Source organism: Aulonocara stuartgranti, assembly GCF_965226115.1.
Source record: "Aulonocara stuartgranti genome assembly, chromosome: 6".
Classification (NCBI taxonomy): Eukaryota; Metazoa; Chordata; class Actinopteri; order Cichliformes; family Cichlidae; genus Aulonocara; species Aulonocara stuartgranti.
In genome coordinates, this window is record NC_138944.1 from 37,412,501 (window position 1) to 37,439,101 (window position 26,601).

The 26,601-nt window shown below is 40.2% G+C and overlaps 1 protein-coding gene across 3 annotated transcripts in view; it reads left to right on the top strand.

Annotated features, from left to right (window-relative positions):
- Positions 1 to 26,601, top strand: part of LOC309708548 (slit homolog 1 protein-like) — an 80,285-nt gene that overhangs the window by 16,278 nt on the left and 37,406 nt on the right. For all 3 annotated transcript variants that reach the window (XM_082536668.1, XM_082536670.1, XM_082536669.1), the window contains exons 2-4: positions 8,367 to 8,438; positions 10,083 to 10,154; positions 10,272 to 10,343. In XM_082536668.1, the coding sequence (XP_082392794.1) occupies positions 8,367 to 8,438; positions 10,083 to 10,154; positions 10,272 to 10,343 (216 nt within the window). The remainder of the gene's footprint in view (positions 1 to 8,366; positions 8,439 to 10,082; positions 10,155 to 10,271; positions 10,344 to 26,601) is intronic.

Consider the following 26,601-nt stretch of genomic DNA (forward strand, 5'->3'; position numbering starts at 1 on the left):
AATTACGTTGTGATGTCATAGCTTTGGAATTTGGAGGGGAGCGAAAGCCTTTGCCATACGACAACTCTCTTCTAGAACAAATGGTTGGTATTCCTAATGTTTTCTTTATTATTTTATATATAATATAATAAATATATTATCAGATTTACTGTTAGTCAAATTCAGGTTACTAATATTGGTTTGCTAGAGATAGTTTATAATACCATTTGCTGACTTTATTGGCTAATGCTAACTGAATACTCAGACATGACTAGTCAGTTGCAATATCTTGATGCAGCTCAATCATCCAGGTAAGTAAATTCCAAAAGGCTGATTCGGTTCATCTGGACGTAGCATTTTCAGTGGGAGAAACATTTCATCGCTGATCCACATGACTTCTTCAGTCTCAGCTGACTGGAGGTTTCCCCAACCGCAGTCTATTTACACTTACAGGCCAGTGGACACTCTTTCAATGATGAGGATGTACACATCCTGGACAGGAAGGAGCGCGGAGTCAAGGAGGCCATATACGTGAAAAGGGAAACACCGTCTTTGAATCAAGGAGGAGGCCTAAGGGTACATCTGTCACCATCTTACAATGTTGTGATTGCAGCCATTCCCCAACTCTCTGTGAATGGCACTCATGGCCATTGATCAGTGGTTATGATAATTTGCATATTAATGATCAAGGAACTGACCTCCCAGTCCAGTGGTGCTGGTTTCAGTCACTGTGCAAATGTACTGTTTATAAGATTGGGGAAACCTGCAGTCAGCTGAGAATGAAGATGTCACTTCGAATAGTGACGAAACGTTTCTCCCACTGAAAATGCTACATCCAGATGAACAGAGTCAACCTTTTAGGAGTCACTTGCAAAAACACTTTTATGATGATGCAGAAATAACAAAAACACAAGCACAGAGTTTCTGTTTGCATACTGGTTTGCAACTTCTTTTTCTTTCTTTCTTTCTTTCTTTCTTTCTTTCTTTCAAATAAACACAGTTTTATAAATTTGAGGTTTTCACGATTTTTCAAACTAAAATGACACCCACACCCTCTCGACGCCCCCCATCAATCATTCGTTAAAATACATACAACATTTAGGAGCTGTTAACTTGCTTTTGCTGTGTGTCATGGTAAACGGAGATTGATGCTGACACTTTGTTGACAGTGGTTTTAAACTTACCAGAAATAACAAAACAAACTTAATGTAAACTGCAGTCTTTAGAGATTTAGACACATCCATTATTTGGGGTGAAATTTGACTTGAGATTGATTTGTTTTCCGTTTCTGGACTCCATCCATTAAACAAGTCGGTCCTTGGCTGAGACGTGGCTAGGTGGATGTCAACAAAACAAATGCAGTTTCAGTTAAATACAGTTTTGCACCACAGTTCCAAACAAAGAAACCCGATGAGATGGAGGTTTAGGATGGGACTGCATTGCAGTGTTGTTTAGTAAACAGGTGATGGAGCAGAAAAAGTCTTAGATTTCCTTGTTGTTTATTCCAGTCTGTTTAGACTGTATGCTGTTACTCTCTCTCTCTCTCTCTCTCTCTCTCTAATGACTGTGTGTGATTTTGTGAGGAGGAAGATTGTGTTTGTGCTCGGTGTGTGTAGCTTGATACTTCACTGGCCCTTCCGTCTTGTACGGATGCTCAGTTGACTAGCAGATTAAAATGACCCATTTGCATCGACTGGCCGAGTGCCTGCTCAGATGTATCTAACGGTCCTGTGCTTGGGCGCACGTCTAAGTGTTTGTGTTTTATTTCTTTAATTGTTTTCTGCTTTATACCAAAGCTTACTGGTATGTATTGCCATTCTTCTTATTTACTTATTTGTCATATTTTTTTCTTTTTAAATTAATTTTTAGTTTTTAGCCACTTTTGAGTAGTTGGAGACGTTACTTTTTTAAAGTAGGAAATCTCTGTGTAAAAACTCAAGTAGAGCGCCAGAAGGAGGAGAATGTGAAGAGTATTGTAGTCGCTGATGTGTGCTCAAATGAATCTTAAGATGTTTGTTTTTGACTCCTGGCATTCTCACAGTTTGCCAGTATTTCTATTCAACGACATAAAGTGAACTCTAATATATCTTATATCTTTACATTGTTCGCGCCATCCACCAAACATACCCCATCTCATTGTCTTATTAAGTCGCCCCAATTACTGCTCTCCTACCATGTCAGATGTGACAGTGGAAAGCAGAGCTGAGCGGATCAACTGCCTCATTGCCCACTAGGGCGGTGATGGTGTGTGTGTGTGTGTGAGACGCGTTCTGCTTTAATGAGATATTGTTTGGCAGAGTCGCCACTCGAGGGGAGTCTGTCGCTTAACTGACCCCTGACCCCGACATGCTGCACAAAACTCAATTAACCACGCATCACTGAGGCTGTATTTGTGCTCGTCTCTCCCCTCGTGTCCCTTTCCTTTTTCTTATACAAAAAGACAAAAACAAATTATGAGCATTTTCACACTTAGCACCTTATCATTTCTACCTTGGTGTTTTTCTGAGCATCCATACATGTGAAAATGGTATCATCATCACCATTGTACTGTATATGCCACTCTGCTTCCTGATGCTTGGTTCGTCTTTGCCGTTTAACTGTCAGTGTAATTTCACACACATCCAGGGAATTATTCTGGACCCCCTGCCTCGACCTGTTGCCATCCACCCCTCCCTCCCTCTCTTATAGCCAATCGCCTGCTTTTTCTTCCCTCTCTTTCTCTTCAAATGACCTCATCCACAAAAATTATATCTTCGAGGAGACTATGCTCCTTATATATATATATATATATATATATATATATATATATATATATATATATATATATATATATATATATATATATACATAGATAGATAGATAGATAGATAGATAGATAGATAGATAGATAGATAGATAGATAGATAGATAGATAGATAGATAGATAGTATTTAGTCAGCCACCGATTGTGCAAGTTCCCCCACTTAAAATGATGACAGAGGTCAGTAATTTGCACCAGAGGTACACTTCAACTGTGAGAGACAGAATGTGAAAAAAAAATCCATGAATCCACATGGTAGGATTTGTAAAGAATTTATTCGTAAATTAGGGTGGAAAATAAGTATTTGGTCACCTCAAACAAGGAAAATCTCTGGCTCGCACAGACCTGTAACGTCTTCCGTAAGAAGCTTTTCTGTCCCCCACTCGTTACCTGTATGAATGGCACCTGTTTGAACTCATCATCTGTATAAAAGACACCTGTCCACAGCCTCAAACAGTCAGACTCCAAACTCCGCCATGGCCAAGACCAAAGAGCTTTCGAAGGACACCAGGAAAAGTATTGTAGACCTGCACCAGACTGGGAAGAGTGAATCTACAATAGGCAAGCAGCTTGGTGTGAAAAAATCAACTGTGGGAGCAATCATCAGAAAATGGAAGACCTACAAGACCACTGATAATCTCCCTCGATCTGGGGCTCCACGCAAGATCTCATCCCGTGGGGTCAAAATGATCATGAGAACGGTGAGCAAAGATCCCAGAACCACACGGGGGGACCTGGTGAATGACCTGCAGAGAGCTGGGACCAAAGTAACACGTCTGGCACCATCAGTAACACACTACAACGGCAGGGAATCAAATCCCGCAGTGCCAGACGTGTTCCGCTGCTGAAGCCAGTGCATGTCCAGGCCCGTCTGAAGTTTGCCAGAGAGCACATGGATGATACAGCAGAGGATTGGGAGAATGTCATGTGGTCAGATGAAACCAAAGTAGAACTTTTTGGTATAAACTCAACTCGTCGTGTTTGGAGGAAGAAGAATACTGAGTTGCATCCCAAGAACACCATACCTACTGTGAAGCATGGGGGTGGAAACATCATGCTATGGGGCTGTTTTTCTGCCAAGGGGACAGGACGACTGATCCGTGTTAAGGACAGAATGAATGGGGCCATGTATCGTGAGATTTTGAGCCAAAACCTCCTTCCATCAGTGAGAACTTTGAAGATGAAATGAGGCTGGGTCTTCCAACATGACAATGATCCAAAACACACCGCCCGGGCAACAAAGGAGTGGCTCCGTAAGAAGCATTTGAAAGTCCTGGAGTGGCCTAGCCAGTCTCCAGACCTCAACCCCATAGAAAATCTGTGGCGGGAGTTGAAAGTCCGTGTTGCTCAGTGACAGCCCCAAAACATCACTGCTCTCGAGAAGATCTGCATGGAGGAATGGGCCAAAATACCAGCTACTGTGTGTGCAAACCTGGTAAAGACCTATAGTAAACGTGTGTGAATGTGTGTGTGAATGGGTGGATGACTGAATGTAGTGTAAAGCGCTTTGGGGTCCTATGGACTAGAAAAGCGCTATACAAATGCAGGCCATTTACCATTTGACCTCTGTTATTGCCAACAAAGGTTATGTTACAAAGTATTGAGTTGTATTTTTGTTATTGACCAAATACTTATTTTCCACCCTGATTTACGAATAAATTCTTTACAAATCCTACCATGTGGATTCATGGATTTTTTTTTTTCACATTCTGTCTCTCACAGTTGAAGTGTACCTCTGGTGCAAATTACTGACCTCTGTCATCATTTTAGGTGGGGGAACTTGCACAGTCGGTGGCTGACTAAATACTTTTTTGCCCCACTGTATGTATATATCCACAGACGAGGGGCCTATGCTCCTCATATATATATATATATATATATATATATATATATATATATATATATATATATATATATATATATATATACACATAGATAACACAAGTAAACACAAAATGTATTTACTAAATAAAGGTGTTTTTTATTGGGGGTAAAATAAATCCAAACCAAGAATTGAGAGTATGAATTAATTTATTTTTTGAGAAGCTGAAATCATATATTCTAATACTTGAGATGTTGTATTTGATGATACCGTATGTAACTATAAGCCATAATGAGCCATATTAAAACAAAAAGGCATGAAATATTTCACTTTGCATGCAATGAATATAAAATATGTTAAAGTTTACCTTTTTGAATGAAATTACGAGAAAACTGAATTTCATGACAATTTTTTCAGTTTTATTTGATAGACTCAGTGAAGAGAATGATGGGAAAGTAGGGGCAGCGAGAGAAGGGGCAAGACATGCAGCAAGGGGCTGCGGGACGCACTCGAACTATTAATTAAAAATATCATGCATGCGGCTCTACCACAGTTTAATTCTAACAGAGAGACCCTTCAGTAATGTGTACTTTAAAAACAACATAAATGGCCTTCTGGCTTTTCTGTGTCATGAAAGTGGCTCTCTTTTTACTCGGCTAAATTCATGGTAATTTATGATAAACACATAACTCAAGAGTAAATTATGTTCAACATTTCATTTTAAAAATGAAGTTTCTTTAGAAAAAGAAACATTTAAATATTTGGGAATAAATGTAACCCGCACAATGATGGAGTTGCGGATTCATAATTTTGACACGTTGTTAGAACAAACATCACAAGATTTTAAAAAATGGGCAACACTTCCAATCTCATTAGCAGGCAGAATTAATATAGTTAAAATTGCAGTCTTACCAAAATTTCTCTATGTTTTCCAAATGATTAAGACAGATTTAGACAGATTAATAGCAACATTTATTTGGAAAAATTCAAATCCCAGAATGGAAAAAACATATTTGGAAGTACCAAAAGAGGCTGGGGGGCTAAACATTGTTTCCTTCATTCCCCTACCTACCTTCTAAAAATCAAGTGGATACTATTTTGGAAATAGATCTTTTGGCAAAAGGAGAATCTCCGTCATATACAAACTAATACAGAGCTTAAGGAAAAAATAATTGGGAAAAAGACATTGTGGTGGATTTATCTGATGATGAGTGGAGATCTTGCTTGAATCGTATACATATTTCCTCCCTTTGCATTCGCCATGGTTTAACTCAGTTTAACATTCTTCATCGTCTTCATTATACAGGAGAGAGGCTTTCAAAAATTTTCCCAGAAGCCGACTCTGCCTGTCCCAGGCGTGGACATAATCTAGCAAATGAGGGTCACATGATGTGGTCTTGTCCTAATCTGGACAATTACTGGGGAAAATTCAGTGCTTGATTTCCACATTGGCATTTTTGGAGTTATGCCACCTCAATACGAAATCAGTCAATCTCAGGAAAATGCCATAGCATTTGCTACATTGCTTGCCCGTAGACTGATTTAGACCGCTACAGCATGCTGCTACATGTTTTAAACTGTTTGGGTGCCGAAAGAAGACTGCACATTTATGTGTAAACACATCACAGATCCTTTCATAGTCATTAAGGACACATGATAGTAAGAAAACTTTGAGTATTTTTTCAGTATAGATTTGCATTAATGTGAACCTTCAACTAAAAAAAATGCAGTGTGAGGATCAAAAAACAACTATTTAAAGCTCAGTCTGAGACCAACATCGGCTGACTAATGGACATTTGGGCAGTTTTGTCGTTGCTACTCCATCAGGTCTTTTTGTTAAAGTTCTGTGAGTGGCCTGTAGCTTCAGTTCACACACCCAAACCACAGCATCCACTGTCTCTTGGTTTTTCTTTCTCTTTCATAAGGCACAGGACAAGGTCAGGCTCTGCTCCACCCATTACAGTAGCACAGGAACATGACACTCTACACGCACGCACACACATACACAGGTACACACACACATCTCATTTTACTTGTCCTTTCACAAAGCCTCGTGGGAAGAGTGACATCATCCCTTTCTTTCTTCACAGATGTCAATCAAAGTAGATAATGAGGTCACAGGGTTAAACCCCTCCCATTTAAGAGAGCCTCTACAAGTGTGTTGAAACGAGTGCCTGAAATGAGTTCAGTATCAGGTAACACACAGCAGCGACAGTTCATACCTAAACCTCCTTGGGTGACTTGGAACAGATGCAACAGTAGAGCAAAGCAGCTCAAGGCTATGCTCGTGTGAGCTGAGGACTCGCTTGTCAAACAGTAGCTGTTGCATTTGAACAAATATCTGGAAGAAAGCAATTTTTTTCCAAGGGACAACCTTTTACAATTTAATAAAAGGTTGTCCTCAAAGTGAACTCCCAGTGAGGAGACTTTGTTGACACTAAAGTGAATGAAAATAACTTCAAAGAGCAGCAACAAAGTGCTGCACAGTATTAGGATATTAATAGAGTGAATAAAAAAGATCTAGTTTTTTGGACTTGAACAAGAGCCACACTTGTTAAAAATAACAGTAATAGTATATGAACAGGAAACAAGTTCCATCTGAATTTTGTAAGACTGAGTTGGCCAAAATAATCAGCAACTGAGAGAACAAAAAAAGGCTGAAAAGTCTCGATATCTTATAGTAAAGTTGAATTTAATTACTGCCTGGTTGCCTGTCGGATCCAACTGTTAAGCACACAATATAGAACTATAGCATCACTATTTATATTCTAGTCAAAGTCAGTACATGTGTGAACATTTATCTAGTACAAACTAATAGTTATGACAGCTGAACAGCCAAATCCTACACATAGTCAGCAGGTGTTCTTTGTAATGTAGATAACACAGTTTGTAACGCTCAGTGCAGTGGCATATAACCTTCATAACAAGCAGGCGAGACACAGTGAAAGATTCTGATTTAGTTATTTATTTATTTGATCGGAAGGTCGGGGGTTCGACTCCACTGAACGGCTACCCTGAGGTACCCCTGAGCAAGGTACCGTCCCTACACGCTGCTCCCCGGGCGCTGGACTGGTGGCTGCCCACTGCTTCACTGGGTGAATGGGTTAAATGCAGAGGAACTATTTCCCTATGGGGACTAACACGCACACTTTACTTTTACACTGGACTGAACTTAGTAAAAGTTTCTATAATATTTAATTTCTATATAATAGTTTCTTGTCATTTGTCATGAATAGAACTGAGTAGATGTCTGTGAAAGGCTTCTTGGAAAGACTGAAAACCTGGGTGTAAAAATGAGTACAGCACAGAACTGTTGTGTTTAACAGATTTGATAGTTGTGTGACTAATTTGTGCCTTCCTGGAATGGGCACTTTGTCACACAGAAGTGTTTTAAGAACATAACTGGACCTTAGCCCGTCTCTAGTTCCCGCCTCTGTGTGTGAATCTGCATACTTCAGCCAGGGGAACAAATTCAAATTCCTTCAAACCAGCTTGTTTACATATTTCACTCAAGATGTCTTTTTCAGTTTCATACGTATTTGTGATGACTGGAACCGAAGCCTCCAGCCCCCCGTGGCTCTGTGAATTGGCTGAACAGAAGAAAATGGATCGTTGCACGCATCTATCTTCCAAACAAAATAATTAGTTTGTTAATGAAATTGATAAGTTACACTCTGTTCCTAAGATGTTCTTTGATGTTTTTAAAGGTTTGACTTCTTTATGTCAGCAGTTCCTTTATGTGCTGTTTTCTCTTTTGTTTTCCAGAGACCTGAATGGAAACAACCTGACAGTCATCACCAAGACAGACTTCTCGGGTCTCAAACACCTCCGAGTCCTGTGAGTTATATCTGCCTTTACTCTTATAGATATATTTTATGGGTTACAATTAAAGCATTCATCCCATCCAGAGTGGCTTTCACACCATTTCCTTCTCTACTTTCATTGCCTTCAGGCTCATTGTTGACAGGGCAACAGCTTGTATTTATTACGACATTCTTTCCCACATTTCTGTCCTTGTTTGAGGTCTGAAGCATAGCTGTGGTGCCACGTAAAGCTGACATAAGGTGCTTGTCTGGTGTCAGTTTCTACAAGGAGGGTTTATCTATGACCCTTTGACGTGGAAGCACTGTGCCCTTGGGGAGAAACTGCATGAGCAGTAATTTCCTGTGTTAACTTGAGGACTAGAACTGCAATGAGTGTCAGTGATGGACATGATGACATGTCCCGGACTGATTATATCTCTGGAGACCTGATCAGAACAGATTAGCAGCCCACTGGGAGCCCTGGGCGTACTGCTGTCAGGAGGGTAAAGTGTTACAGCAGTAGGGATGGGTATCGTTTAGGTTTCATCCGATACCAGTACCAAACCGGTACTTTTGAAACGGTACCGGTGCTTAAACGGTGCTCAAACTGGTGCTTAAAGAATGGAGAACACAAAATTGGTCCAAAAACCTTTAGCTGTTTTTTTGTGTGTTAGCTTACACACGAACAACATTAAGCTACTCACGCAGAGAAGAACGGCTGCTGCTGCCATCATCATCCGTCATCATTTCTGCTACACTGGCAGGGCTAGGGGCCAGGACTCTCCTCTTCGGGTTCTTGGGGGATGTTGTTAACTCCGGGTCCGATAACAGGCATCACCCCGCAGTAGATGTGCTTGGTGTGAGGTCTTGCAGCAAGCTATCAATACAGCGCATTTCTCGGCTTTTAACAAAATGCTATACGTCGCCAGGTGTTTCATCAGATTCGAGGTGTTACCTCTTTTGCACAGTATCACCTTAAAGCACTTGTTGCAGGCTGCTGAGTTTGCATCTTTTACTGTGAAGTACAGCCAGACTTTTGACCGCTTTGCCTCGGGCATTTTTAATCTGTAGCTCTACTCTAATAGAACGTACATACCTGGACCCGCCTACTGTGCTTGCAAAGGTAAAATGATTGGCTAGAATCCAAAGTGTATGACAAAAAAGCACCGAAATACAGCACCGAAATAAAGCACCAAAATGTGGTCTGGTCACTACCGTTTATGTCAGAACCGGTGCCATTATGGCACCGGATACCATTACCCATCCCTATACAGCAGTGGTATATGAGGTGGAAGACGGCAGTATGTTTCTCAAATATACAGATTCAAGTGCAGACAGATTCAAAACCTGTGTCTGAAACCAAAGCCTCATCCACATATTCAGCTGCTGACAAATAAAACTCTATTTTCATGTACATGTTATTTTTTACCCAAATTCATCAACACACTCATAATTAAAGATTAAGTTAAACAAAGGCAGAACATATCCTTGTAGAAAAACTACTGTATTTTCACAATACTCAGACTGAGATCGACCAAACAAGACTCATGTTTTACGAGGAAGGATTAAAGCGTGTTACCAATTTATCAAATAGAAAACTGTGTTATTTAATATCTCTTGATTTGTTTTTAAAGTATGTGCTTAAACAGTGAATCTTAATGTGAGTGTTTCCTTGCAGTCATCTGATGGAAAACCAGATCAGTAACATTGAGAAGGGAGTGTTTGATGAGCTGAAGGAGCTGGAAAGACTGTGAGAACACATTACAAAGACATTTACAAGTATAAACCAAATTAATTTTCCATTCAAGTGTTTTCTTTCACAGGAAATGATAGCTTTTTTTCCTTTGTCTTTTTTTTGTCCACACAGTCGCCTGAACAAAAACCGTCTCAGCCAGCTTCCAGAGCTGCTCTTTCAGAAGAATGAAGCCCTGTCTCGACTGTGAGTACAAACTCCAGAGCTCTGCGTATTTTCTCTCCATACCCTGCACCCTCTATTTGAAATCTCAGGACTTTGCTCTCCTTAGCTCAATGTCTCTGTTCTACACAATGCACTTTACGGGTTTTTGCACAGTCCCATATTCAACTGATTAGAATGTGTTTATCTTGGCCATCAGGTATGTCCGCCATGTTCACACATGTACATGGTCCATAAGTACTGGCTCATACTTGTCTACCACCCTATAGCAGCATCCAGTGTCTATATCCATCTAAGTAGTTCTGTCGGTCTTACTTGGAGAATATCGAACACTTACAAATTGCAGAGTTCCCTGAACTGGCAGCTCTTCTTATCGACAGGGAAGGTCATTTAGGATTTTTAAAACAAGCAGAAGTGGTCATTGGGGTATTTTTCCGCACTATCATGTGCATTCAGAACCTATTAAGCTGAAATAGTCTGGATTTCATTCAGATACACACTTAATTTGCATCTGTTAAAAGTGTGGTTCATTGAGCTCTAATCGCTCTGCATGTTTGTTTTCATTATTTTATTTTTCATTCTTCTTCTTTTGCTTTGATGGTCCTGGTTGCTTTTGTGATGTGTGTATGTATGATTGGATTTGAGCGAGTGTATGTTTAAAGGTGATCTGTTGTGATTTTCCATATTTTCTTTCACAAATATACCGTTATGTAATGGATGCCCAAATTTCAGAAAATGAGGTCAGCACATGTGAATCAAAGGTCAGGGTTCAGACTGCAATAAATCCACTGATTCTTGGCTCTGTTTGATATCAAAGATAGGTCATCTCTGTAGCCCCACGAACCTTCTCTTCTGTTCTTTTGTTTGCATTGAAGCCATCAATGAGGAAAAGGGTTTTCTAAAGCGAGGCAAGTTAAATCACAGAGAGGGTGAACTGGGTGAAATCAGCTCATCATCAGTAAAAAGAATCAGTATAAGATTATTATGAACTGTGAATCATGCAAAGTTACTCTATCGTAATCCAAGAATCTGGAGCTAAAAATAATAAATATTTTCCCCTTCATTTGTGGATAATGGATTATGTCTGCAGGTCTTGTTACGTCAACCCAGTTAAAAAGAATATATCCAGCCTTCATCCCTCCAGGCTGTTGTCTTAAATTTGTCTGTACATTAGCTAATACACAGATGTCTTGAATCTGGATATATTTTTGGATTATAGTGATCAACTACAATAGTCTAACATTGAAAATTTCTGCTACTCCAAGCTGTTTAGTCACTGACTTTTCTGATAAAAACAATTGACCTATTTTTCCTCACCCAGAAAACACTGCAAATAACCTCCCTCTAGACAGCAGAGGCACTGCAAATAACTTACAGGCTCCCACAGGAGCTGTAGGAACTGTCTAGCTTTAATTCAACATTTGAACACACGCATAAAGAGCTTATTTTAATAACTGAAAGCTTGGACACAGTTGGTTACTGTGTGGATAAATGTAACTCTCTCTCTCACACACACACACACACATACACACACACCTCAGACGCTTTTGTTATAAATGCATGGTTGTAGTGTGAGATGGGGAAGGTATCTGCTACTGCCTGGAGATGCCTGGAAACACATACACAAACATTACTGCAGAGAAAGAGGAAAAAGCAAATATAAGAGCTCTCTAATTAAGTTTTTCCTAATGATTGATCTGTTCGTGACAGTGATGTGCTTTGGTACCTGTTTCTGCATGTTTGAGTGCGGTGATTTAGTGCTTAACAGAAAATGTGCTGATACAAAGAGATTTACTTTTCCCCCGAGTAAAGAAGGAAGTGGACTGAAGGGGGTAGCAGCCATGAAAAATACCAGTAATTACAGAAAAAAGTGGAGACAAACAATGTGTGTGTGTGTGTGTGTGTGTGTGTGTGTGTGTGTGTGTGTGTGTGTGTGTGTGTGTGTAAAAGGGAGGAATGAAGAGAAAGTATAAGATGAGTAGATGGTAAAAGACAGTGTGTGTTTGTTTCAATCCGTGTGTCTGTTCTGATTATTTGCTGCTTTCTGTTTTGGCAATTTCACACTCTAGCTCCCATTAGGACGTGCCGAGATGGACTTGGCATGTTCGATCAATCAGCAAACACACACACACACGCACACACAGTGACACACTCATAGCACAGAGCCATTAGCACTTCCTCTAGCAGGAGCGATTTCTTTTCCTCCTGCTGTGATGATGGACTGTATAAAGCCTGATGTCCCTGGGAAACACACACTCATGGCTTTTTGCTTGTGTGCATTTTTGTCTCTTCAACAAAATTGCCTTCCATACTTTAGCCTATTTCCTGTATATTCCCCTCTCCATGTATCAGTCTGTCCTCTTCTTGTAGATTGTGATACACTGTCTTCTTTTTAAACTGAGCTTTTACTGGCTAAATATATAGGTTTATTCATTTGCAAAGAACTGAACAGTGTGTAAAGACTAATACATACATACATAAAATCTTTTCATTTAATTAATTTGCACGTCATTGAGTGAAATAAGTATTTGATCCCAACTATTCTAGACTGTCCACCACCATGGACAAGACCAAAGAGCTGTCAAAGGATGCCAAGGACAAGACTGTAGTAACAAGCTTGGTGAGGAGGTGAAAACTGTTGATGTGATTATTCAGAAATAGAAGAAATATAAAATGACCATCAATCCAGTCTGGAGGTCCATACAAGATTTTGCCACATGGGGTGAGAATGATCATGAAAAAGGTGGAGGATCAGCCCAAAAATACATGGGGGAGCTTGTTAATGACCAGCAGGTAGTTGGGACCACAGTCACATTGGTAATACACCATGCTGTAACAGAGGTGTGGACTCAGTCGAGTCACATGACTTGGACTCGAGTCAGACTCGAGTCATTAATTTTATGACTTTAGACTTGACTTGAAAAAATGTTCTAAGACTGTGACTTGACTTGGACTTTTACACCAACGACCTGGGACTTGAATTGGACTTGAACCGGTTTACTTGAAAAGACTTGATATTTCACCCCATCTCTAAAATTTAACACACATATTATATAGAAAATGTGCACCATTAATTCAATTCATTCATTCATTTATTCCAGCCACACTCTGTACGTATGTGTGCATGAGCTGTAGCACAGCCAATCAAATTAACCAGATTTTTTTTTAAGAAGAAAAAAAAAATGCTCAAAAATGCTGCAAGGAGTTATTTTTTTCAGGTACATAAACTATGAAATAGTCAACAAAAAAACGAAATGCAATATGCAAAACATGCAAGCAGAGAATCACAGACAGAGATGGAACAACTTCCAACTTTGTCCGACAGTTGAAGTTGCATAAAGAACGGTAGGTTCTCTTTTGCTACAATGAGATGGCTGACTTCATCTAAGTAGCAAATGTTGTCCAGGCTACGTTGATGATACTGTTTGGTTTTAATGTGTATAGTTTTTTTGTCATGCTATTTTAAAGCCGGTCCTACAAGCGCATCCAAGAATAACATGCAGCTTATCTCAGAATTGTCGGTGAAAATTATTCTTGGAGCTAAGTTTAATTGAGCTGCATTTTATAGAGGTGCAATTTCACAATTTGTGTATATTTTCTAAGTTCACTATTTTGTCATGTGTTGAGAAAAACAGATTTAAAAATCACATGGTCTAATATTTACATTTCCATATAACTGCAACTTTTTTTTTGTTGTTTTTGTTTTTTAAAGACTCGAAAGGACTTGAAATTCAAAGTTTCAGACTTGTGACTTTACTCTGACTTTTACACCAGTGACTTGAGACTTGACTCTGACTTGCCTGACATTACTTGAGACTTGACTTGTGACTTGAGGATAAAGACTTGAGACTTACTTGAGACTTGCAAAACAATGACTTGGTCCCACCTCTGTGAACAACTAAGGAGAGATTTTAATGTCAGTTGAAGATGCTGCTCGGTTTTCCTCTCCTCTGTCCATACCTCTGTGTTATTGTTCCATCCTCTTTCTTTTCTCAATTTTGGCAACTTTCATTTTTCATTCTTTCTGTCTCCCCTCAGTCTTTTGTTGGCTCTGTGTGGATGGGATTGCTCCACACCCAGTAATAGTCCTTTGTGTGTTTTGATGATACCTGGAGGGTGACTGAATGTGTATGTTCGTGCACCAGGGTGCCCCCTCCCAGCACCTCCCTTTAGCCCAGGGGAGCTAAAGAATTATGGGTGTAACTAGGTGTCTCTCTCACCCACGCACACAAATTCACCTTGACCTGAAAATGAACTGTGTGGTTAGCCAGTCAATACTGGGCTCCTGCAGGTCTTATTGGGTGCTTAAAACAGTACTCAGTAAAATGTAACCCAATGATTTTGAGCTGGACAGTGCACAGGCAAATGCTTATCTGAACTTGATCCCATTTGAGATAGGAGAGAAATTCCTGTTCACAAATATCTCTTTATGGCATCATTAGCATCTTGCTATTATTTTATGCAAGACACATGTAAGACCACAGAGGAAATGGCATCAACTGGAGCACTGACCACTAGCACTGTAAAAAAAAATGTGTGCAGGGGTCAGGGAAAAAACACTAAATGTGAACATTTTGTCCCTCATTTCTAATGTTATTATAATTTGTCATATGAAATACACCTTTATCTGGAATATGCACATAGATTATTTCTAAAGATTGATATGGATGGTCTCAAAGTGTACCTCACCTAAGAGCCTGGCTCCGACCACTGCATAACTTTCAAATATGCTCAAAGGTTTAAAAGAGGTTAAGTAAGGAAATTCTGAGAATGAGACATAGATGATGCAGGAGTTGTTCAGTGATCTTTAGGCCCATTTAAAATTGAAGAACAATACAGAATAGCAAGTGTTAGCTAGAGGACAACGGTCATCAACTGTAGCTGCTGGCTTTAGTACCCAAACCATGTTGTCTTTTTCTCTCCCTGATGGCCTGTCCTGCCATCTGGAACTGTGCTGATATATAGATGGGTGTGAAGAGAAATAATGCAGATTGGCTATAATTCCATTGATGTCAATATTAATGAACTATTGTTTCATTTCTTCTTCTTCTTTTTTTTTTACAGTGCAATCTTTGCATTACTGTAAAAGCATAGTATGTTTTCACAGACTTCCTCTGAATTAGAGTTTTAGCAACTTTTTTCTTTTTCTTTTTAAATAAATTCTGCATGTACATGTGGACTCAGTTGTTACCACAATGGAGATCAAGTGCACAAATAAGCATGAATGAAATATGAGCAGTGGGAAACAAAATGTGTGTGCAAAATGAAAAAAACAAAAAAACAAAACACATACATGGGAATTAAAAATGTGTGGCCGTCTGCTTTAATGTGTCTTTTCGTGTGTGTCCTTGCAGTTAACTTTCCCCTCAGACACTTCATGAGTTTTTTCTCATTAGGCAGAGTGGTAGAGCTGTCCTCATTAGAGCAGATGATTGGCATCTGAGTGCAGCTAATTAACGGTGTGAAGCTGACAGAGGTGGTGATGGCAGCTGCCTGGTTGCACTTTAGAGGCTAACCGGAGTGTGACCTCGACGTTTAGAGGCAGGAAGAGCACACTGGGGTAATAAGCCTGTATGTGTGTGATAATTACCTTTATTTGCATTTGTTTGTTTTGGGAGATTCCTTGCATATAATCATGTGCTAATTACACTGATTAGCATCGATACCAAAAAGGATGTTAGAGACACTTATGACTGAGTGTGTGATCATAGTTTATTGCTGTTTCTCTGGGATAAAACAGCAAGAAAGTCCGTGCCTACATAAGTATGAAATAATTTTGCATGATAATCTCATTGCCATTGAAAAGTTTATAATAGTTTTGCAAGCAGCAGTAGATACAGATTATGATGACCTTTATCTTTACAGCAGGGTAAACGAGCACTGCATTCGACAGCCAGCAATTCATTCATCATGCAGTCAATCAAGTCTTGAATTTTGGGAGCTGTTTGTAAAGTGTTAGATCTGAGGAAGTGAGAAGTGGGGTCAGTTTGCTGACAGTACAGATCATTTCTTTCTTTTAACAAGACAGCTGGCATGTGTAATTAGGTTGTAATTAATGCAAAGTTGACTGCTACTTGTAATATGCAAAATGTCACTGCCTGTCATTTAACAAGTGAAAGTTCACTGATTCAGCCTGCAAGATATCGTATACATCTATCTTGCAGGCTGATGATTAAAACACAAAGTGTCTTCAATTATCTGCTTATTGTTGAGAACAGAAACATTAGCTCGGATTCCTACAAATATGCAATTTTTAGTGGCAAGTTTCTTACAAGTGTGGTAGTGTGGGATTCAAATGAAACCAACCAAGTGCTGATGAGATAAACTGGATCACATTAAAACATAAAATACATACTGTTTCCTTGTGTATTTATTTATTTGTCGCGTACATATTTATGCATATTGTAAATGTCCTACTTCTTCATTCAGTCCTTCCTTGCTGAAGAAATGTAACTTGTTTTATTATGTCAAGGTTTGTTATTAAAAATCTCCACCATTAGCTGAAAATGACGAGTTTCTTTAATTGCAACTTCTTCAGAACTGCTTTGATGAAAGCAGCTATATAACAGAATGAAATTACGTATTATTATAAGTTCATTGCTGTGTTTGCTCAGGAATAATCTGTATTCCCTGAGCGACTGTTAGGTGACAGGTGTTGATGAACTTGTAAACCTGGTCTTGAAATGGGTTCTGCACCATGAACCTCTTTGAACAGATAACTGTGGTCACCTCTAGTTTGCATGAAAGATGCCAACTTGTTTGCCAACACTTGCTAATGGACCCCAACCAGCTGGGGAACATATATTTGTCCCTAGCATTAAGCTAAGTAAGCATGTTAAATCAAAACCGCTGATTACCAGGAGGTCACTGAATGGGCTCCAAGCGAGCAGCACTGGGATGTTAGTAGTAACTTTTCACTACTGGTGGTAACTACCAGCAAACACTTTGCTCCTACCAGGAAAATGCTCACTTTTTCCTACTAACTGGTGGTTGCCAATTGCTGCCCAGTATGACTGAGGCCTTACTTGAGTTGTCAAAAGAAGAATTATGTACTTAATCTGCAGAAAACTTATATGAAAAAATATTAGTGCTGCAGGTGGTAAATGCTGACCTCTTTTTAAGTACGTTTTCTACAGTAATACATCATATTCCATAATGTATGAATATGGAATATGATAAATATGTAGCATGAGTCGAGGAGGAGAATTATCTTGACAGCAAACCTTAACAGCTTGTAATGAGCTCAGAAAAAAATGCTTTTGCCCCCCAAAATGTAAAAGTATATTAAAATATATATTTTTAAAAAGGACTTTACGCGAAGCCATGCGATATCAAAACCATGATACTATTTAACTCGAGCCTTAAGCCATGCTAAAACCTAACACATGTCTCTTCAGCAAGGGGCCACAGTAGATGTTTCTGCATGTGTTCAAATACATTTGCACATGCACGCAAATCTATATTTACATTATCTGCAGGATTCGAATCTGTCACTGCAGAACGCACAAAAGAAGGATTTTCCCAGAATTTTAGTTTTCTTAAAGCCGGGACTGTGGGGCTCTTCCTGCTGTGTGTGGTAACAGCTTCATCCTGGATAATAAGATCAGTGGTGCGGACAGACACCCCTACTCCCTTTACAAAAAACCTGCTCAGCTGTTATTTTTCTGCTCAGATTGTGTGTCTGCGAGTGCGTGCATTTGTGGGAGGTCAGTTCACAGACGCTGACTTCTCCTGTCATGTCCATCCAAAGTAAAGCTGGCACACTGAGAGCAGTGGAAAAGCATTATGGGAACTAAAACATACAACTGTTGAAAGAGCCAATCGCTAACCTAAGATGCAGACTAGGGTGAGAATTACTGCGAGACATCTGACGGTCACATTCAATTCTCACATTCTTCGTCCTTTGTTTCATCCACCCACCATTCCTCACTGCCCTCTATTGTCTGCTCCCCCTTGTTTTTTCATTTTCATATTTCTCATCACCTTCCCCTCATGTGTCTTTTGGGGTTCTTCAATTAAGCGCTATTCTCCCCTGTGGGTGGAGGGAAGGAAGAGAAATGAAGGATAAAAGGAATGAAGGAAAGACACAAAGGCAGAGGAAGGGAGGTCAAAAAACTGTGGATGAAGATCAGCGGTTTGACAGCAGGCAAAGAAATAAAGATGGCATGATGGAAAGAAAAATGGGAAAAGATATTAAATCAAAGAGAAAGTGCAGAGAAGGGTTTTTAAAAAGGAAAAAAATAATAATAGAGTATACAAATGTAAAAAAGATACAGTACTATAAACACTGAAGGTGTAATGCATGGGAGTAAAGTAGGGCTGAACAAAAGATGCCAGATGACCAGAAATAAGGAGACATTTTCAGTATTGCCTGCTATGCTTGAGTTTGTGCTGTTGCCATGGTCACACCTTTACATGCCATCAGGTCATGAACTTTTCCAGAGTTCAGTGAGTGTTGGTCAAACACTAACGCGACTGTGTTTCTCACACATAGGCCCTGTGTGCTAAGGGGCAGCCATGTGTCCGCTGGATGGTGTGTGAGGGTAATATTTAGCATGTGTGTGTGCGTTTGTGTATAGATTTTGTTGTTAGCCCGTAATACTGTGTTTTGTCTGTGTTAGTTTGCCTGCTGAAGCTCCGTGATTGACACGGCTTTGAAGTAAAACAAGAAAATATGTTCTTTTTGTCTTCAAACATGTCTCCTTATATTACGAGTGATGTGGCCTCCAAGTAAAAACATTGAATATACTGATGGTTCTGATTTTGTATTGTTTATGTTTTTGGCTTTTGGGGTTTTTTTTGTTGCATATTTCCCTAAAAATGACACATTAAATGAGAATTTTTAATAAAATAAAATGGTGTAGAAACGTGAAATACTTTTTTAAGCTCATGTGAGGGCCTGTACCATGAGACAGATGGTATACATTTAAGGGAGCACTGCATAAGAGCCTGGATATTATGTCGTATTGAATAACTGTTTTACAAGTGGTGAAAATATCATGATGAAATAATTCTTTATAATGGACCATATTGCCTGGTCTGATGAGTACGGTGGTCAAAGCCAGTAAAACTTAAACACCAGCAAATGGAAAAGGCAAACATGCCAAATAGGAAGTATAGTCTATAGTATAATATGAGTCATGCGAATCAAACATATTAACTTTTATCTTTTCTAATTCACAACAGTGATGAACTTTCTAAGTTTAAGGATATAATTCATCCACTGTTAGCTCCTCAATGCCTTATGCTAACACAGTGCAGAGTAGGGCTGCTCAATTAATCGAATTTTAATCACGATTACGATCTGGGCTTTCAACGATCATTAAAAATGACTGAGCCGATTATTAGCCCCTCCCTCATTCAATTGTGTCTGTTTGTGCGTCATGCAAATAAACCTTTGAAAAGAATGAAATGATATCATATATTCCTTATTCGCCTACATTTGTACAAAATTCCAAATTATATACACAGACACAAACAGACACAATTGAAAGGTACAAATGTGTTGTGCATGACACGAATTCAAACGTGGTGCAGATGTGTGTCACAAGTTGATCTGGCTGTAGGCTGTGGCACTTGGCCAGAGGTGGCGCTGGTTGACTCGAGTCCATGTTAGTGCACAAAGTAAACTGCTCGCTGTAGTTGTGAAGCAAAAACGCTGAATTCGGAGAAACAAACCATGCGAGGGGAACGATAACGATGACAAGAGTCTCCCGATCGTTTAGTCTTGCTGTCCTGTGAACAACATCGGCGTGGTGTTACTTGTTTGCTGTTTTCGTGATCGCGTTGCGCATGAGGATATCACCAGGTAAACTCACCACATTTTTATACATTTTGTTGTTCAACAGCATCAAGACTGACGGAGTGTGTTTGAGATAACCTCACAAGTGTCACAGGTGACACATTTGCCGTTTTTTTGCTGGTTTGTCGGTAGCAGCTCCTGAAACGCAAGACTACCACACATCTGTTTGACCAACACCAGTTGATCTAAACGCCAGTAGATCTGGAACACCGGTCCGTGAAAATATTGTCGGGCATAAACCGGTCCGTGGCGCAAAAAAGGTTGGAGACCGCTGATTAAGAGGGAAGCTCAGAAAGCTAAGCAGAAGTTATTTGAAGAGGAGAGTGACTGCTGTTGGTTGAAAAGAGAGGTAAAAAGAAAACTTCAGTGGTGTTGCACACTATTTTATATTATTTTTTAAAGTCATTGTTAACCCTTTAAATCCGGTCAGAGCAGCACGCTCCGTTTTGTGTAACTATTTTTAAATCCCTGTAGAACCTGAACCACGTAAGCTAGCGCAATAATTTGTTTTGCATATGAAACCGGAGGGGTTGTACTTACATCTTATGCCATCAGCTTGTCCTCGGTCACGGTTTACTTCCACATAAAGCTTTGCAAAAATTGCATAAAAAGCGCTTGCAGGAACAAAAACATAACATTCCAGAAACACGCTTCGCCGATCCGATCAGCTATTCGTAATACTTCCCACAATGAAACAGACGTCAGCGCGAACGATCGCATGTCCGCCATTTCCTGGCCGAAACCGGAAGTGACGTCATTTTCGCGGAAATGTAGTTTTTTACTTGTAGGCCTTAAAAAACTATACTGGTCATGTTTGACTTTTCTGAATAGTTTCTGGGATGCTTAGAACTCAAATTGCACTGCTGGAAATAGTTTATTTTGATGCACATGCTGTTTTCTTTGCAAATTTGCATCATAGGATTGTTTTTTTGTTTTTCCTGCAGTGTATATAAAAATTAGTGTATCTCCAAAATAAAACTATGAAGACACTCAAAATAAATTTCCTGTTGTTGTAAACTATTTTTTGCAACTTTTTTGTATTTAAAGTTTTGAGGGATAAACCTCTTAAATTTCTCCAAGTAGAAATATATATGTAAAAAAAACAAAAACGATTTTCAAGTTTTTTGTAGTTTATTGCACTTTTTCGCAATTAATGTAGTTACTATGGACTTAATGCATACATATTATTAAAATATGGGCTATAACAGTTGTATAGCAACTTGAAATGCTCCCACAAATGGCACTACAACATGTAAAAAAATAATATAAGCTCTGGCGGACTTGGTTCTATAGTAGGTCTTAAAGGGTTAAATAAATATCGTCAAATAATCGAGATCTCAATTTCAGTGAAAATAATCGTGATGATCATTTTTGCCATAATCGAGCAGCCCTAGTGCAGAGCAGCTACCTGAGCACCACTCCCACAGACGTCGATTATCTTGTCAATATTTTTACTTCTTTAATGCGTACAAGTCTATATACAGGGCTGCACAAAAGCGGTCCGCTGGTGCGCATGCACTGTCAAAATAAAAAACGCACACCAAAAAAGAAGTTGCAACGCGCGTATGTGTACGTAAGATTTTCTGGAGGAGGACAGACATTTGTTTAGAAATCTTAAAGATGTCGAAGAAGCAAGCTCCTTTAAGCAATTACTTTGGTTTTCCTCCACCTCCAAAGAAATGTCAGAAGGAGTCCGAACCACAAAAGAAGCACGTATTCTCGTAAAAGTGATTGCAGGAGGTGAGCTGGCTTCAAACAAATGATAAACGCACAAAGATGTGGTGCAGAATGTGCTGTGAAAATCCCTCAAGAAAATCTTATGTACGCAAACGTGCGTTGCAACTTCTTATCTGGTGCGCCTTTTATTTTGACAGCGCATCCACACCTGCGGAACACTTATGTGCACCCCTGTCTATATACTGTAGCTCCTTTGAAAAAGGAAAACCTTGAATCAGAAGTACTTCACTCCCTGGTGTAACTCTCAAATGTGCACCTTAAAGCAGATAACTCGTAAACTGGAGAGGAAATGGCATCTCACAAATTTAGAAGATCATCATTTAGCCTGTTTTCTTTGTATTATTGTAGGGTCTTAACCTTACAATATAAAGTGCATTAAGACGAATGTTGTTGTGATTTGGTGCTGTATAAATAAAGCTGAACTAATTGAATACCAGCTAAACTAACATATGACTAAGGTGCAAAAAAGAAAACTGCTCACTTAAACACCTAATTTGTAATTGTGTCACTTCATAGTGGTGGCTTGGTGTTTCATATTGGTTTGCATTAGGTGGCAATAAAGTGACTTAAAGTGTATGAAGAAAATAAACAGCAGTCCATGCAAAAGTTGACCAAAGGCAACTTTTGGTCCAGAGTCCTCATTTTAACAACCCTGAACTTCAGCTGAACAATGTGACTTCAGAGGGGCACCAGTTTGTCCACTGGCTTATTAAAGCCACAATGTGCTAACAGAGCAGGCATCGCCATCAAGTGCAAACATTAAACTCGCTAAAAAAAAATGCATGACGGCATCCTGTAAGGGTTTTGTTAGTCTAACTTCTCAACCCCAAACACAATTTAAAAAAAACTGCATCTCTGGAGAAAAGCCATGTTTACTCATTAAACAGAAGTCAGACTCTCAGCCGGTTCAGAAGCAGCAGACCAACCACCTGCCAACAGCAGGCCACACTGGCAAATATCAAAGACCTCCATAAGCTTATAAATCTGATTAGATACTAAATCATGAAAACCAAAGTAATTGCAAAAGTTGACCAAAGGCAACTTTTGGTCCAGAGTCCTCATTTTAACAACCCTGAACTTCAGCTGAACAATGTGACTTCAGAGGGGCACCAGTTTGTCCACTGGCTTATTAAAGCCACAATGTGCTAACAGAGCAGGCATCGCCATCAAGTGCAAACATTAAACTCGCTAAAAAAAAATGCATGACGGCATCCTGTAAGGGTTTTGTTAGTCTAACTTCTCAACCCCAAACACAATTTAAAAAAAACTGCATCTCTGGAGAAAAGCCATGTTTACTCATTAAACAGAAGTCAGACTCTCAGCCGGTTCAGAAGCAGCAGACCAACCACCTGCCAACAGCAGGCCACACTGGCAAATATCAAAGACCTCCATAAGCTTATAAATCTGATTAGATACTAAATCATTACAAAGATCTCCACCAATATTTTCCATTAATCAGTTTAATGAATGAATAGATGTAAATGTTGTTGCACTAAATACTATTGCTACTATATATTACACGTATGTTAGCAATGTGTATGCACTCAGCATATTTGCAACTTTACCTCTTAATGCTGCTGTGGTTAATAAATGCTTCCACTCTGAAATAACACCACCTACAGTTAACTGGGGAACCAGGAGGGAAGAAACTTTACAAACTGACTTGTTACAGTGGTTTAGTAACCAATACTCAAAAAATCTTGTCTTGTACAGTTGTTCTATTTATTTTGATTTATTCTTCTTCTTCTTCTCGGATAAATTTCTCTTTGTCTCTTATCCTTCATCTTCCTCTGCAAATCCCTTGGGATGGATATGTATCACAATTAAGAGAGTTTATTCACAGGGTATGTCTGTGGGTGGTTGGGTGTGGAGGAATATGTCAAAATATGCGTGTGATCTTTGGATCAGCTTCCACTGGTGTGACATTTTCAGACATGTTGGTTCATTCTTCAGTGTTAGCTTGTGTGCATGTGTGGTTGAATGTGCATTTAACACAGAGTGGGAGATTCCCAGTGTTATTTAATGTGTGTAGGTATGCAGGTCATTTTAGGGTTATCTATTCCATATCCGTTCTTCTGGTTGACCACATTAGCCTGTAATACATCTGGTTGAACTTTCTTTTCTATTCTTAATCCACTGGTTCTCCTCTTCAACGTCATTCCTTTTTCGTGAATTGTCTTTCTTCCAGTAAACACTTCTCTTAACTTAAATTCAAATTCAAATTCAAATTTTATTTGTCACGTACACAGTCATACACAGTACGATATGTAGTGAAATGCTTGGACAACTGCTCGTGACCTAAAGAAAACAAAAAAGGAAAAGGCTATGAATAAGATAGGAAATAAATATGAAAAATTAAAAAGGGTAAATTTAACTAGGAAGGAATAAAATATAAATTAAGGTTAAAAATGAAATAACTGTACAACACAAATTAGAATGAAGGGTAAATTTAACTGGGAGAATAAGATAAAATATATAAATTAAAGTTGAAAATAAAATAACTACAACAAAATACACAATATAGAACTATATAAGAATGTATGAAGAAATATAAATAAATATATACACAATAACAGCAGCATATACACAATAACAGCAGCGTGATTTAAGTAATGAAGTGAAACAATGTCCAGAATGTCCAGTGTGTGTAACAACTGTATGTGTGGGTCAGTACTGTGTGGTGGTGTGATTGAGAGACCGTATCGCCTGCGGGAAGAAGCTCCTCCTCAGTCTCTCTGTGTTGGTCTTCAGGGAGCGGAATCGCTTTCCTGACCTCAACAGAGAGAACAGTCTGTTGTTGGGATGGCTGAGGTCCTTCACGATCTTCCTGGCCTTGGTCCAGCACCGCCTGCTGTAGATTGAGTGCAGGTCATGGAGCTCGGAGCGGATGGTGCGCTCAGCTGACCGCACAACCCTCTGTAGAGCTCGTCTGTCCTGCATGGTGCTGTTCCCGAACCAGGTTAAGATGTTTCCCGCCAGGATGCTCTCTATGATGCAGGAGTAAAAGTTCCTGAGCACCTTGGAGGGCAGTTGGAAGTCTCTCAAGCGTCTGAGGTGGTAGAGACGCTGACGGGCCTTTTTCACCACGGTGTTGATGTGACAGGACCATGACAGGTCCTGCGTGATGTGAACTCCGAGGTATTTGAAGCTGTCCACTCTCTCCACTGGGCACTCGTTGATGACGGGGGTCTGGTAGTTCCTCTCCTGCTTAGTGCTGAAGTCCACTATCAGCTCCTTTGTCTTACTGACGTTTAGAAGGAGGTTGTTCCTCTGGCACCAGTTCTCCAGATTCCAAATCTCCTTCAGGTAGGCCGTCTCGTTGTTATCAGAGATCAGGCCCACCACGACGGTGTCGTCAGCAAACTTGATGATGGTGGTGGAGCTGGTAGTGGCCACACAGTTATATGTGTACAAAGAGTACAGCAGGGGGCTCAGAACACACCCCTGGGGGGCTCCAGTGCTGAGAGTGGTGGAGGCTGAGACATGTCCGCCCATCCTTACTGCCTGTGGTCTGCCAGTTAGGAAGTTGGAGATTCACTGACACATAGATGAGCTGAGTCCCAGATGCTCCAGCTTGGTGGTGAGTGTGGAGGGAATTATGGTGTTAAATGCAGAGCTGTAGTCTATGAAGAGCATTTTAACATAATTCCCCCTTCTAGTGTCCAAGTGAGTAAGTGAGGTGTGGAGGAGATGAGAGATGGCATCGTCTGTGGAACGATTTGGACGGTAAGCAAACTGTAGTGGGTCCAGTGTGTCTGGTAGTGAAGAAATGATGAAGTCTCTGACCAGGCGTTCAAAGCACTTCATCACTACTGAGGTGAGGGCTACAGGGCGATAGTCATTGAGAGAAGCAGGGTGGGGTTTCTTCGGGACAGGAACAATGATGGACTCTTTGAAGCATGTGGGGATCACCGACTGAGATAGAGAGATGTTGAATATCTCAGTGAACACAGGAGCTAGCTGGTATGCACAGTCTCTTAGGATACGACCTGGGATGCCGTCTGGTCCTGCTGCTTTCCTGGTGTTCACTCTCTTGAAGGCTCTCCTTACTTCATGCTCGGAGATGACGAGCACGTTTCCGGTGCTGGCAGTATCTTCCTGTCTGCAGCCGTTAGCGCCGCTAACACTAGCATTGTTGGAGTCCTTAGCTGCAGCCTCGAAGCGAGCATAGAAAGTGTTCAGCTCGTCTGCCAGAGTCACGGCCGCGTTCGTCATACCGGTTGTTGGTGCTTTATAGTCCGTTATTGTCCTTAGTCCCCGCCACAGGCTCCTAGAGTCACTCTGTTGGAGTTGTGACTCTAGTTTCCTCCCGTAGCGCTGCTTCGCCTCTTTCACCGCCCTCCGCACGTTATATGACGCGGCTTTGTACGGGTCCATGTCCCCCGTCATGAGTCCCGTGTTGTAGGCAGCGGTGCGGGATCTCAGAGCGTCGCGGATGGTTTTATCCACCCACGGCTTCTGGTTGGGAAACGTTGTGATAGTCTTTGTCTCCACGGTATCATCCGCTAGTTTCCCGATGAATCCCACAACCGCTTCCGTAAACACGTTGACATCATCATCGGAGCTGTTTCTGAACATGCCCCAGTCTGCGTCATCGAGTGCGTCCTGTAACGCGGCCACCGATTGATCCGTCCAGCGCGCGACCTTCCTCTGAACCGGAACTTCCTGTTTCAGCCTTTGTTTGTATTTTGGGATGAGGAAGATGGCGGCGTGATCAGATTTGCCAAAAGGAGGGCGGGATTG